At 48.2% G+C, this 12,424-nt stretch overlaps 1 protein-coding gene across 1 annotated transcript; it reads left to right on the forward strand.

Annotated features, from left to right (window-relative positions):
* Positions 1–1,338: 1,338 nt before the first annotated feature.
* LOC138472004 (natriuretic peptides A-like) lies at positions 1,339–11,615 on the forward strand. The gene is made up of 3 exons (XM_069609911.1): positions 1,339–1,688; positions 6,959–7,244; positions 11,236–11,615. Exons 1-3 carry the CDS (start codon positions 1,569–1,571, stop codon positions 11,250–11,252), a joined length of 423 nt encoding a protein of 140 aa, XP_069466012.1. The 5' UTR covers positions 1,339–1,568; the 3' UTR covers positions 11,253–11,615.
* The last annotated feature ends 809 nt before the right edge of the window (positions 11,616–12,424 follow it).

Raw genomic sequence — 12,424 nt, forward strand, 5'->3', positions numbered from 1 at the left:
CCGCAAAGGGACCTCGTAATTAGGTGGTAAGGGGTTAACGGCACCGCCACCTTTTACGGCACCGTTAACCCCTTACCGCCTGGGTCGTCATGAGGCCAAATACCTAGTCATATCAGGTGTCTTCCTTGCCGTGTAGTGAGTACATTTCCCTGTCAGATATAGTGAGTACATATCTGTCCTGTGTGTACCTGGATAAGTGAAGTTAGTGCATAGCCTTGTCCACTGTGCGCTTGGGTATATATAGTGAGTGCATCGGCCAATCAGGCATGTTCCTGGTTACGTAAAGCGAGTATATAGGCTTGTGCGGTGGGTCCATGGATATGCAAAGTGAGTACACAAGCTATTCAAGCGCGTGCCAGGGTATGTAAAGTAGCATAGCGCTATCAAGTGTGTGCCTGATAGGAACAGTGAGTCCATCGCCTTGGTCTTCCTGGATATGTACAGAGAATCTATAGTGTCTGTGCTCGGATATGTAAGCTAAAGATGTAAGCCACTTGATAAATGGCTTACACCCAGAATGCCAATAGATAGCAAGGGTGCACTTACAGTGCCCGGTGAAACCTGCCTGCTAAATCCACACTAATATCAAGCCAAACTGTGGGTGTCGTGTAAAAACAGGTACTGTTTTTACACCAGTATAGCGTTTCAGAACAAGCTTATAGTGCTGCCTGTCTATCAGACACTGTTATATGCGTCCAGACGGACCCCATTTGCCTGTGAATTAAGAGGGATGCGTTTACTGGAACGATGTGAACGCATGCGAAGAGATGTCTGCGGCCTTAAAAGATAGCACTCAGAAACACCAGAAAGCCCAATTTAAGTAACATGTCTGCAATATATCACGTGGTTTCCCTTTTTCTTTGCAGTAAGCACGGCTCTGTGGGCTAAAATGCTGAGGTCTTTCACGTAATGGTGGCGTTGGCCTCTTGTACGTGTGCCGCGTGGGTGTACGCGTGTGGGGGGACACTGGGCCGAGTTCTTGGATCTGGCACTATGAGCTCAGATCGGAAGGGGGTCTGCCCGTGCAGGACTCGTGGTGGGGTGCTAATTTAGTGGTGTTTCCTGGCAGCTCCCGCGCTGCCACCGTGTTTGGTAGCATCTCCAGCCTGCGGGGCAATCTGCGGCCGCAACCACGGAGATAGCGTGCGTAGTGTGGGGGTGTTTTGGGGGCGGGGGGCTCGTGACACATTCCTCGCCCGTGTCTCATGGCAGGGGGGGCTGGGGCTCTCCCTATGTCAGCCCAGTATTGGAATGTGTGCAGATAAAACACCGATAACCCTCGGATCCGGAGTCTACCCGTGAGGGTATAAAAGCCACGCCAACCAGAGAGGCGCAAGAACACCAGGACGGGAGACCAGAGTAGGAGACGGGAGACCAGAGTGGGAGACCCAGGAGAATCAGGGGGTTCAGAGTGGAAGGCTGAGCAGAGAGTGGAATACCGGAGTTTAAGTTCAGAGAGACTGAAGAGAGAGCGTGAGGGATCGGAGAGGGAGACCTGAGCGGAGACCTCACATAGTCCACGAGAACAAGAAAGCCCCCTCCAGCCACCCAGCTCCCATCACCCCGACATGGACCACAGGATGCCACTCCTCTCCGGGATCCTCCTCGTCTTCCTGATGCAGCTTCAAGGCGCTTGGTCCAGCCCTATCTATGACCTGAGCCCGTCCCGGGAGCTAGACAACTTAAAGGTGAGGCCCAGGGGGCAGAGGAAGCGGGCTGCAGCTCGGGAAGGGGGGTTGGGGGGGGTTTGCACTAGAGGCTGATAAATGCTACAGGGAAGAGCGATGCTGGAGGGCGAAGGGCCCGAAAGGAGAGGGGCTTCAGAAGGAGAGAATGTTCTGAGAGGGAGGTGCCGGATGGACAGAGATGTTGCTATGAGAGGGGCTGGGCCTTGCGAGCAGAGGGGCCACACAGGGGCTCAGGGTCGGTAACTTCACATAGGGGGCTCTGAACCGAGCGGGCCCGCGAGTATAGGGTCACTGAAGGGAGATGGGTGCTCCTGCCTTGCCAGCATACCCCTAGTGCCCCAGGTGCCTGCTGGGAGCGCTGGGGAAGGAAGCTGTCTGGGCACTGCTCTGCAGGCTCTCTTCGGGGGCGGGCACTGCATTGTAGTCTCAGCGATCTGGCCTCGGGGAGCAATGCTTGGGCCTGCTAAATATATCACGAGTTTGCCCAGACCAAGGAGCCCTCTGCATCTTTAATGGGGCAGTGTGCGCAGGAGGTGAACCCCAAGACTCTATCCATCCGGTGACAGAACATATAGGTGCCAGTGGGGCGAGGGGGGTAACTAACAGCACCCAGAACGAGCCTTATGGGCCTCGGAAATCTGAAGAGAATTGCGCGCGTGGGAGGTGGCGGCTTTTACTGTCATTTCCGCTTCCTCTGTGCAAGTAATGCGATGTTAGTATGTACCATGGTTTCCTTATTGCGTTCGGTTTATTTTCCAAAAGGAAATCAATTTCACCTACGGGCTTCTATTGACCACTTCCGGCCCAAGCAGTGATGCCATGGGATGAGTTGCCATAGTTAATGCTGCCCCGAGTCCACACACTACCGGGGCCTCTGAAGAGATGGGCGCAGGTGGCTAATCAGGTGAAGGCATTGAACGCGGGGACAGTTCTTCTCAACCACAGGCAAATCTTCGAGTAGCATTCCATTCTATCCATGTTACTCCTCCATCCCCTCACAGAAGAGGACAAACCATGTGCCGACTTTCACCTCCGGTGCATAGCGTTGAGGACAAGTCAACTTTGGCCTCAGAGGTCCAGGCCTCAGAACCCAAGCCACGTGATACGCCCGCCTTCACCATGCGCATTCCAACAGCACCTCACATGTTAAACCTTGCTCTCGCATGCCACCAGCCACCGATCGTGCAAGTGCAGTAACAAGAAGTGTAAGGGTGGCGGGGGAGTGCCGATCTGCGCAAAATGCGAAGTGCTAGGGTGGAAGGGAAGTGCAGGGTAAGAGGAGAATGCAAGTGAAGGGGATGGGGAAGGGGGAAAGAGGGCCACAGGGGTAGGCACATGCTAAGGGGAGGGCTGGAGGGCAAATACCAGGGATTGCATGGGGTGAGGGTCCACATGCTAAGTGCGAGGAAGGGGGTGGACTGGGCAGGGAGGCCTGGTGCCCTGTAGAACTCAGAGAGGACCAGGCAGCCATTCACTGCAGAAGACGGGGGTGTTAGCAGGAGGGGAGGGAGGAAAAAGAGAAAAGGAGGGTCTTGAAAAGTTTTTGGATCTTAAGGAGATCCAGCTGAAGCCTGAGAGGGGCAGGGAGACCATTCCAGTGGGAGGCTCCAGCAGAGGAGATATATCTACCCCCCACCCTCTGCTTAGCGAAGCGTCTGATCTGATGAGAGTTGGAGCTAGAAGACAGAAGGGATATAGCAGGGAGATATTTAGGGAGAGGGAGTTGGATGTAGCGGGGGTTCCAGTCCCCAGAAAGTCTTTTGAATGATGCAGAGGGTCTTGAACTTCACCCTGGCATCAACCGGGAGCCAGTATAGAGATTTTAGGGATTGAGAGATGCTTCCCCTGGTCTTGAGGCCAAGGATAAGTTTCACAGTCCTATTCTGGATTAGTTGAAGGGGGCGAAGGGAGGATAAAGGAAAATTGAGGAAGAGGCTGTTGCAGCAGTCCAGCCTAGAGAAGGCCAGAGCTCTGGAGACATTGGGCCTCATTACGAGTCCGCCGGTAACCGCGGTGGTAAAACCGCCTGGTTACCGCCGGACTCGTATTACCATTCCGCCTCCGTGATTCCCGGAATTACCGGGGCATTACAACCCCGGTTTTCCGGGAATCACAGAGGCGGAATGGTGTTAATCCCCATTCCCATTGAGTCCTATGGGACTCGATGGGAATGGGATCATGGAAACACCGGCAGCATCTCGAAATGCTGCTGGTGTTTCCTCGTCCGCCTGCAGGCGGGCAGTGTTAAACTCGCCAGGTCAGACCTGGCGGGAACATCACCTCCCGCCTGCAGGAGTCGGGATCAGGCGGTCCGGAAACAACAGTGGCGGCGGGTTTACCGCCACCGTTATTTCCGGACCGCCTGAGTTATAATGAGGCCCATTGAGTGTCTAAGGGAAGGTGAGGAATGGGAGAATTCCTCTGAGAAGGTGCAGCTGATAGTGGACCTTCTTGGCAAGGTCTGAGAAGTGAGGAGAGAAGGAGAGAGAGGAGTCAGAGATGACACCAAGGTTTTTTGCCTCACAAGCAGGTGAGGGTAAGGGGCCCATGGAGGACGTCCAGAGAGTAGGAGGGAAGGAGGGAGCTGGGGTCCCAATGAGAAGGATCACTGCCTTACTGGCATTAAGGCAGAGATCATTGGCAGCACACCATGCCCGCATAGCAGTCTGACAGTCAGGGATGAGGGAGCAAGAAGAGGAGGCAGTAGGGTAAAGCTTGAAGGAGAGCTGTGTGTCGTCTGCATAACACTGGAAGTGATGTGAGAAGAAGTAGATTAGGTTGGGCAGAGGGGCAAGATGCATGTTAAAGAGCCATGGCGAGAGGATAGAGCCTTGGGGTACGCTGCAGGAGGAGAGTGTGATGGGGAGAGAAAAGGGCCCATTTGAACATGTGGAGGTCAGTCGGAGAGGAAGGAGGTCAAGCAGTCAAGTGCCAGGCCCATGATGCCAAGGGTGTCATGGAGCCGATTTGTTGTCAGGGTGGCATGATTGACTGTGTTGAAGGCAGAGGAAAGATCCAGAAGGATAAGAACAGACAGAGAGTTGGAATCAATATTTGAGAGCAAGTCTCAGTATGGAGACATTGGAGTCACAGTATGATCCTAGTGCTTTTAAGGACAGATGAAGAGGTGCTACTCAGCGGTATTGCTGATTGGCATAACTTAGTATGTGTATGTAACTTCCAACCACTCGCAGAGGGATGAACCTTTCTTTAAAAAAGTTTAATGGAGATTTGTCAAGTATTGAATAAAAAAGAAGGGTTGCTGATAGGCACACCACATTTAATCCGGTCTAAATTGTAATTCCATCTCACATTAATCTAGTTATTGGAGCTAGGTGACTCAGAGTCCCACAGTTTTGCAGCTTCCACATTAACCCGTTAAATTCAACACAGTCGAAAGTCATAGAAAGAGGAATGTAGCTACGAAATTAGGGGATTTCAGGATTAATATCAATCTGGCTGTTTCTACAAATTAGTCCATGATAGGCTATCAATGATGGTCAAGAAGATCTTTATAAGTGAAAGTTAGCGGGAACCCTTTAATTTCTTTTCAACAGATAGCTGTAATAATACTACCAATGCATGGAGGGGGTACTTAAGTGAAATGCCCGACTTCACAAAAGAGGACATCCAGAATTGGAGCCCATGGCTAGTCAGAGTTTGGAACATTGTGTTTCAGGGGCTATCTGTCGAAGTTGGACCTGATAATATCAAAGATGGAAGGAGTTTACCCATGCTACCCGTGCAAGTACTTCTAATACCAGAGAAAATTACCTGCTCACTATGACTCTTGGTGTAAAAGGAATCATGGTGATTATCCCAGCACTTCAGTCACTCAACTCTTGAAAGACACCTGGAGTTATCAAAACAAAGCTGTTGCCTTGTGCCATCACTTGACCCATTTGTCCCATTTTGTTTAAATGCTTATTCAGACTTTCTATCTATTGGGGTTTCAAACTTATTTTCAAACTTAAATCTTTCCAACTTTTGGGGGAATTAAGCATCAGGTACTGTGAGTTGCAGCATCAGTTCCTTGATATAGGGAGGTTGCGACTTACGTCCAGGCATAAATCTTGTACTACAAGGGATTCACTGCGAAAATCAAAAAGTGATAATCAGGAAAAGGTATTAGAAGAATGGATATAAAAGGAGCTGGTCTGAATCCCACTTCCCAGAGATAGGAGGTATCATTTACGATTAGATGTCTGGGGAGCCTGGATAACAGTCCTCGTAATCCTTAACGATCAGTGCTCGTTGTAACTCACACTCTTCTACATGCCATTTTACAATACTGGCTTTATTAAGATTTTTTTTTACATTTGATCATTTAAAAAAACTCCCAAATTTGGTAATTTACAAAACGCCCAGAATGTATGAGTGGATTGATGCTTCGACATGATTAACGAAAGACAATATCAATGAAAAATGTAAAAGACATTCCATTGAAAATTCATTGTTGCAAGAAAGATTGATTAAGAAAATTGTAAAATATGTGTATTTTTAAAAAAAATATACGTTTTAGAGGTTACAATGAAAACGTAGAGAAAATGTGTCTATACAAATGTGAATATGAATGGACCAATTAAATGTATGAATGTTAAGAGAGTATAAAGGAAACTGTGAGACACTTTTCATAGGAGTAACAGAGCATATTATGCTGAGATGGTAGATGAATAAGCTTTCCAAGTCCCATGGACTTCTACATCAGACGGAGGTCGCACAATAAAAAACACCATCTGATGAAAAACTCTATGAGGCTTTGGAAGCTTATTCATCTACCATCTCAACATAATATCCTTAGTCCAGTAAAATGGTTCAAGTCATTGCATCGACAGCCAAACCGTCGAATGCCATACCATTGATAAAATGTATCGAAAAAAAAGCATCTAATGCATTTAAAAAATTTATTTTTAAATGGGGGTTTCTCCAACCCCCCCTTTTTTAACCTTTAAGACCAATTTTTATTAAACTAAACCCTTCACCATTTATAAAATGCAGTAGATGCTTTTTTTCGATGCATTTTTTTCAATGGTATGGCATTCGACGGTTTGGTAGTCGATGCAATGATCAGATACCAGTAAAAGGTAGAACAACTTGGATTTTTCTTTAACTGGACTAACACTCTAACACAACATTAACCGTTTTTACTGCACATATGAAATAATAATAATAGTAATATTAATAATAACAATAGCATTCAGGGGGATGTGAGGTGGGAGGTCAGGAGGGCGATGGGAAGACACTCACTACAGCCCGCATGTCCTTTTCAGAGCATCCTGGAGAGGCTGGAGGAGAAGTTCTCGCTCATGGAGGCCCTGGAGTCCAGTCCAGACCAGCAGGAGCCCGGCGTCCAGGGGGGACTTCAGGTGGACCCATCTGAAGACATAGAGGGTCTGCAATCTGAGCCCAGGGTGTCCCCCGCAGGGCCCTACTCCTTCAAGGACTCCCTGCTCAGGGGGTTGCGTGGCTTCCAGAACGCCAAGATGATGCGGGATTCCGGCTGCTTTGGGAGGCGGATCGACAGGATCGGGTCCATGAGTGGCATGGGCTGTAACGGTAAGTCCTGACCTCAAATGCTACAACCGTATCCTGGGGGTGAGCGATAGCAACACAAAGAGGGAAATAACCAGGAACAGATGAGAAGAACTTGGAGGAGGTGGAAAACAACTGGGAACAGGGGGAGAACATGCTCCAGACATGCGTGGGAACTGCTGGGACTAAACTGAGAAAAGGCTTGGGCAGTACTGGTGCAGGGTGGCACATCTACGTGTGAGGGTTACAATTGTGAACACGTATAATATAACAGCAAACCTGCCACACACAAATAGTGACGGCCATGGCACAACTGACAACAGATGGGACACAACTAGGAAAAAGGTAGGGCACAATTGTGAACATATTGGAAAGCATGAAGAAGCTGGGGTTTCATGGATAAACATAGTGAGGTCTCTCGGGGTACATGGATATATTGTGTGGGGTAAATTAGAGTATATGGACAGATATACTAAAGTAGCTCAGAGTAAACTGATTGATAGTGTGGGGTAGCTTGCGTTCCAGGGACAGACAGTATCAGGTAGCTTGGGGCTTCAAGGACAGGTGTGAGATAGCTTGTGGTCGATGGATAGATATTGTGTAGGAGTTTGGGGCTCTTGGACCAGCAATATGAGGTTACTTGGGGTCGATGAACAGACAGTGTTAGGTAGCTTGGAGTTCGTGTACAGGTAGGTGTGATATAGCTTGTAGTTGATGGATAGATATTGTGTGGGAGTCTGGGGCTCTTCGACCAGCAATATGAGGTAACTTGGGGTCGATGAACAGACAGTGTTAGGTAGCTTGGTGTTCATGGGCAGTCATTGCTATATATCCTGAGGTCCATGAACAGGAAGTGTGAGATAACTTGGGGCTTATGGAGAGGTATCAGATACCATGCAGGGTCCATGTGAAGTCTCTTGAGGCTCATGGAAAGGCAGCGTGGCATACCCTGTGGTCAAGGGACAGATAGCTGAGATAGCCTGTGGCACATGGGCAGGCGGGAGCTAGGTCGGTGTGCATGGAAAGACAGCATTGGGTAGCTTGGGGATAATATACAGAAATTGTGAGATTCAGGCACACAGGAAGTCAAGAGATAACATGGTGTCCATGTAAACACAGTGTCAGGTAGCTTGAACTCTTAGGCAATGGGAGATAGCTTGGTGTCCATGGACAGATAGTGTGAGATATCTTGGAGCTCATGAGCAGGCGTGAGATAGTTTAGGGTGAACAAACAGATAGAGTGAGGTAGAATGGGCGTAATAGGCAGACATTGTGAGATAACTTGGTATCCTTGGACAGGCAGTGGGGGGTAGATTGGGGGTCATGGGCAGGCAATATGGAAAAGCGCAGGGTCCATGTACTGATAGTGTAAGCTAGTTTCGGGGCTCATGAACAGGCAGTGTGAGGGAGCTTGCGGCCCATGGACAGACATGAGATACATGCCAGGGTCCATGGACAGATAGGGGGAGCTAGATGTGGGCTCACCAGCAGGCAGTGGGGCATAGCATTGGGTTCATGAGAGATAATCTGGGATATCTTGGTGCTCATGAGAATGCCTGAGATATCTAGTGGTACATTAACAGACAGTGCCAGGTAGCTTTGGAAGATCATGGACAGGCAATATGAGATAGCTTGCAGGGTCCATGGACAGATACTATTAGGTAGCTTGGGGCTCATGGACAAGCATGAAATAGCTTGCAGGGTCAAGGGACAGATATTATGATGTAGCTGGATAAGCAGCATGGCATCGCTCAGGGCACATGGACAGATAGTGTGAGATATCTTGGAGCTCATGGGCAGGTGTGAGATAGCTTGAGGTCCATGCACATAACGTGCGAGGTAGCTTTGAGCTCATCGATAGGCATGAGATAGCTTGGTGTCCATGGGCAGATAGTGTGAGGCAGCTTGGGGGTCATGGGCAGGTGTGAGATAGCTTGGAATCTATGCACATATAGTGTGAGGCAGCTTGGGGGTCATGGATAGGCATGTGATAGCTTGGTGTCCATCCTTGGGCAGATAGTGTGAGGCAGCTTGGGGGTCATGGGCAGGTGTGAGATAGATTGGGGACCATGGGCACATCATTTCAGGTATCTCTGGGGTCATGGGCAGGCAATGTGAGATCGTTTGGAGCCCATTGGCAGACAGTGTGAGGTAGCTTGGGGGTCATGGGCAGACAGTGTGAGGTCGCTTGGGGGTCATGGGCAGACAGTATGAGGTAGCTTGGGGGTCATTGGCAGACAGTGTGGGGTAGGTTGGGGGTCATGTATAGGCATTGGGAGATATTTTGGTGTCCTTGGATAGAAAGTGTAAGGCAGCTTAGGGTTAATGGTCAGGTCTTGGGAGATAGCTTGGGGTCCGTGGACACGGTGTGTGAGGTAGCCTGGGGCTCATGGGCACGCAGTGTGACATATTCTGAGGTCCATGCACATAAAGTGTGAGGTAGCTTTGTGCTCATGGTCCGGTCTTGTGAGATAGCTTGGCATCCATGGACAGATAGGGTGTGGTAGTTTAGGGGTCAAGGGAAGTCATAAACAGAGATGCCTTTTGTGAAAGCTTGGGGTCCATGGACAAGGTGTGTGAGGTAGCTTGGGGTTCATGGACAGATAGTGTGGTCATCTGGGGTCCATTACCAGGTAGTGTGAGGCGTCTTGGCACACATAGACAGACATGAGCTGTCGTGGTTTCCATTGAAAGACATTGTCAGGTAGTTTGAGTGCTCATGAGCAGGTCTTGCGAAATCATTTGGGGGTTCATGGATGGGCACTGTGAGATCACTTGGAGTACATGGACAGATGGTGTGAGATAATTTAGAGCTCAGGGGCAGGAGTAAGATAGTTTTGGGTCCATGGACAGACAGTTTCAGGTAGCTTGGGGTCATGGGCAAGCAATGTGAGATGGTTTGAGGTCCATGGACAGAGAGTTTGGGGTAGGTTGGGACTCAATGTGAAGTAGTTTGGGGTACATGGGCAGATGGCGTGCTGGAGCGTTGGTGGTCATGGACAGGTTTGACAGAGCTCAAGGTCCATGTACAGATAGTGTGAAGTATCTTGGGACTCTTGCAGGTGGACACCCTAGGTCCTGGGGGTACATATAGTACTTTGACCTGCAAACCCTTAGCCTGACACATTCATGAGCAACAAAGCCCAAGTGCTCCAGGCATTTTGACATTTTCAGATCATATTTTCAAATACTATTGTACTTTTTTCCACAATTATACATTTCTTTTTAAAATTGGAAGCAGGTGAACAATTAAACCAGTGGGTTGTCATACCGAAAAACAAAACACCAGGCACAATCACAATGTTATTTCATATGTAAGGAAACATTTAAATTGTGCCGATCACCACTGTCATGGTCTTACGATGCCTGTACCTGTTCATGAAATTGGCGTATTGTGCCCCCGCCCATGGTAATGAGACCATCGGGCCTCATTAGGAGGTCGGTGGTAACCAGACAGCCAGACTTGGAATGAGGCCCCATAGTCTCTGGAGGAGGAACAGAAAACAGGGTAAAATGTTTGGGGAGGGAGAAGCAGGGGTAGAAAAGAGGTCCACAGAAATAGAAAATTGGAAACATATAATTTGGTTGAGATGGAGGGAATATTACTGTATAAGTAGGGGTGTTGGGTGCGGGCGCCCACATTTGGGTGTGTACGTGCATGCGTGCGTGTGTAAAATGGTAGGCAGAGCATCAGGGGTAGTGCTCTTCTAGAAAGAGGGAGCAAGCATTTTTCAGTGATGGTAGAAAAATTGCTGGATTTCTAAGCAAGCCCTTCCAAACCACTGGCAATTCCCCTTCAGTGTCATTACACTATATCTATTAACAAGTTAGCTATGTCCGCTCTGGATGGGAACACGCCAACATGTTTCAGCCTTGCTGGGCTTCCTCAGGTGCAGGTTGAGGCCTGCACATAGCTATTTTCCTGGGTGGCCTGTGGAAGGAAGAATTACATTGTAATGATGGAATCTGTGATTTTTCTAACCCTTTAACCTCCATTGTCTTTTTTTTTCCTCAGGGCCCAGGAAGAATTGAGACCCGCTGCCACTGCCCCTACTGGGGACAATTCCGCACCATCTCCCACACGATAAAGTCTCCAGGATGCTTCCAGTCTACTTTTTAACCAATTTGAGGAAGGCCATCCATATTTATTTATTTATTCCATATTTATTCAATTTTCTTTTTTTGTAAAAGACATTTCTTACTTCATAGCACTACAAAGCTCATATTACAAACAAAAACAGACACTTTACGCGTGCGGGATGTCTCTTTGATGCTGATCTATAAAAAAAAACCTGCTGCCAGAAAAGTCAACCGTTACTGTTCTGCCATTTCATCGGCTCATATTTGCAAAGCACATTGCATAATAAAAACACTTTTTTTGTATTATGCTCCGAACTACAGTTTTGTAGATTTTGTAACTTTATGAACAGCATATCTCAGTAGCGCCTAACTCGTTGATATGTGTTTTGCCAAACTCAGATCATTAAAATGTGGATAAGAACAGCAGGGCTTCAAATCTAGGAAATGCAGGTAATTCAGAGGTTTGTGCATCAGGTTACTTAACTCTCTGAGCTGCCTTATCAGCTAACTGTAATGCGTACATCAACTGAGCATCTGGCTGAAGGAGGAGAGGCGGAGGCAAACATGGCACCCAATCTTCAAAGCGCCGAAGAGTGGGACTTTTAGTGTTCATCATATCGCAGTTCCTACCTTGCTTTCTAGATAATATTCAGGTTGTTTTATTTCACCATATGTGCTAACATGCCCATGAAATGCTTGTCCAGTAATCGTTTTAGTTTGTGATGTTAGGTAGCTCTTAAGCACCACCTATAAGCTGAAACTATTGCAATGAGGTACAGGTAGGGGGAGATGACATGGGAGGAGAGACACACAGTTTGTTGGTGTTGTTTGGTTATTTACCCACCCATTGACGGTCCTTAGCCATGCTAACCCTTGTGGCTATCCCCACCTACTCCTTGCCCCTCCCCACCCAAAGCACACACCCCTGGGACCTCTTTGAGCTGGCTCTAACAAGTACTAAAATCAAGCTTTAGAATGTCAGTGTTTTTCTAAACCGTCTTCTGAGAATTAATGGCTTAATGACAGCTGTAAATGGTTACTGGTGTAATACAAGTGTCTTAACCAAGTGTGCCTTCAGTTCCATGTGATATTTCCCCTTTTGTTGTCCGCCTACCAAAAAGACT

Source organism: Ambystoma mexicanum, chromosome 8 (genome assembly GCF_040938575.1).
Source record: "Ambystoma mexicanum isolate Mex_15411 chromosome 8, UKY_AmexF1_1, whole genome shotgun sequence".
In the NCBI taxonomy this organism is placed as follows: Eukaryota; Metazoa; Chordata; class Amphibia; order Caudata; family Ambystomatidae; genus Ambystoma; species Ambystoma mexicanum.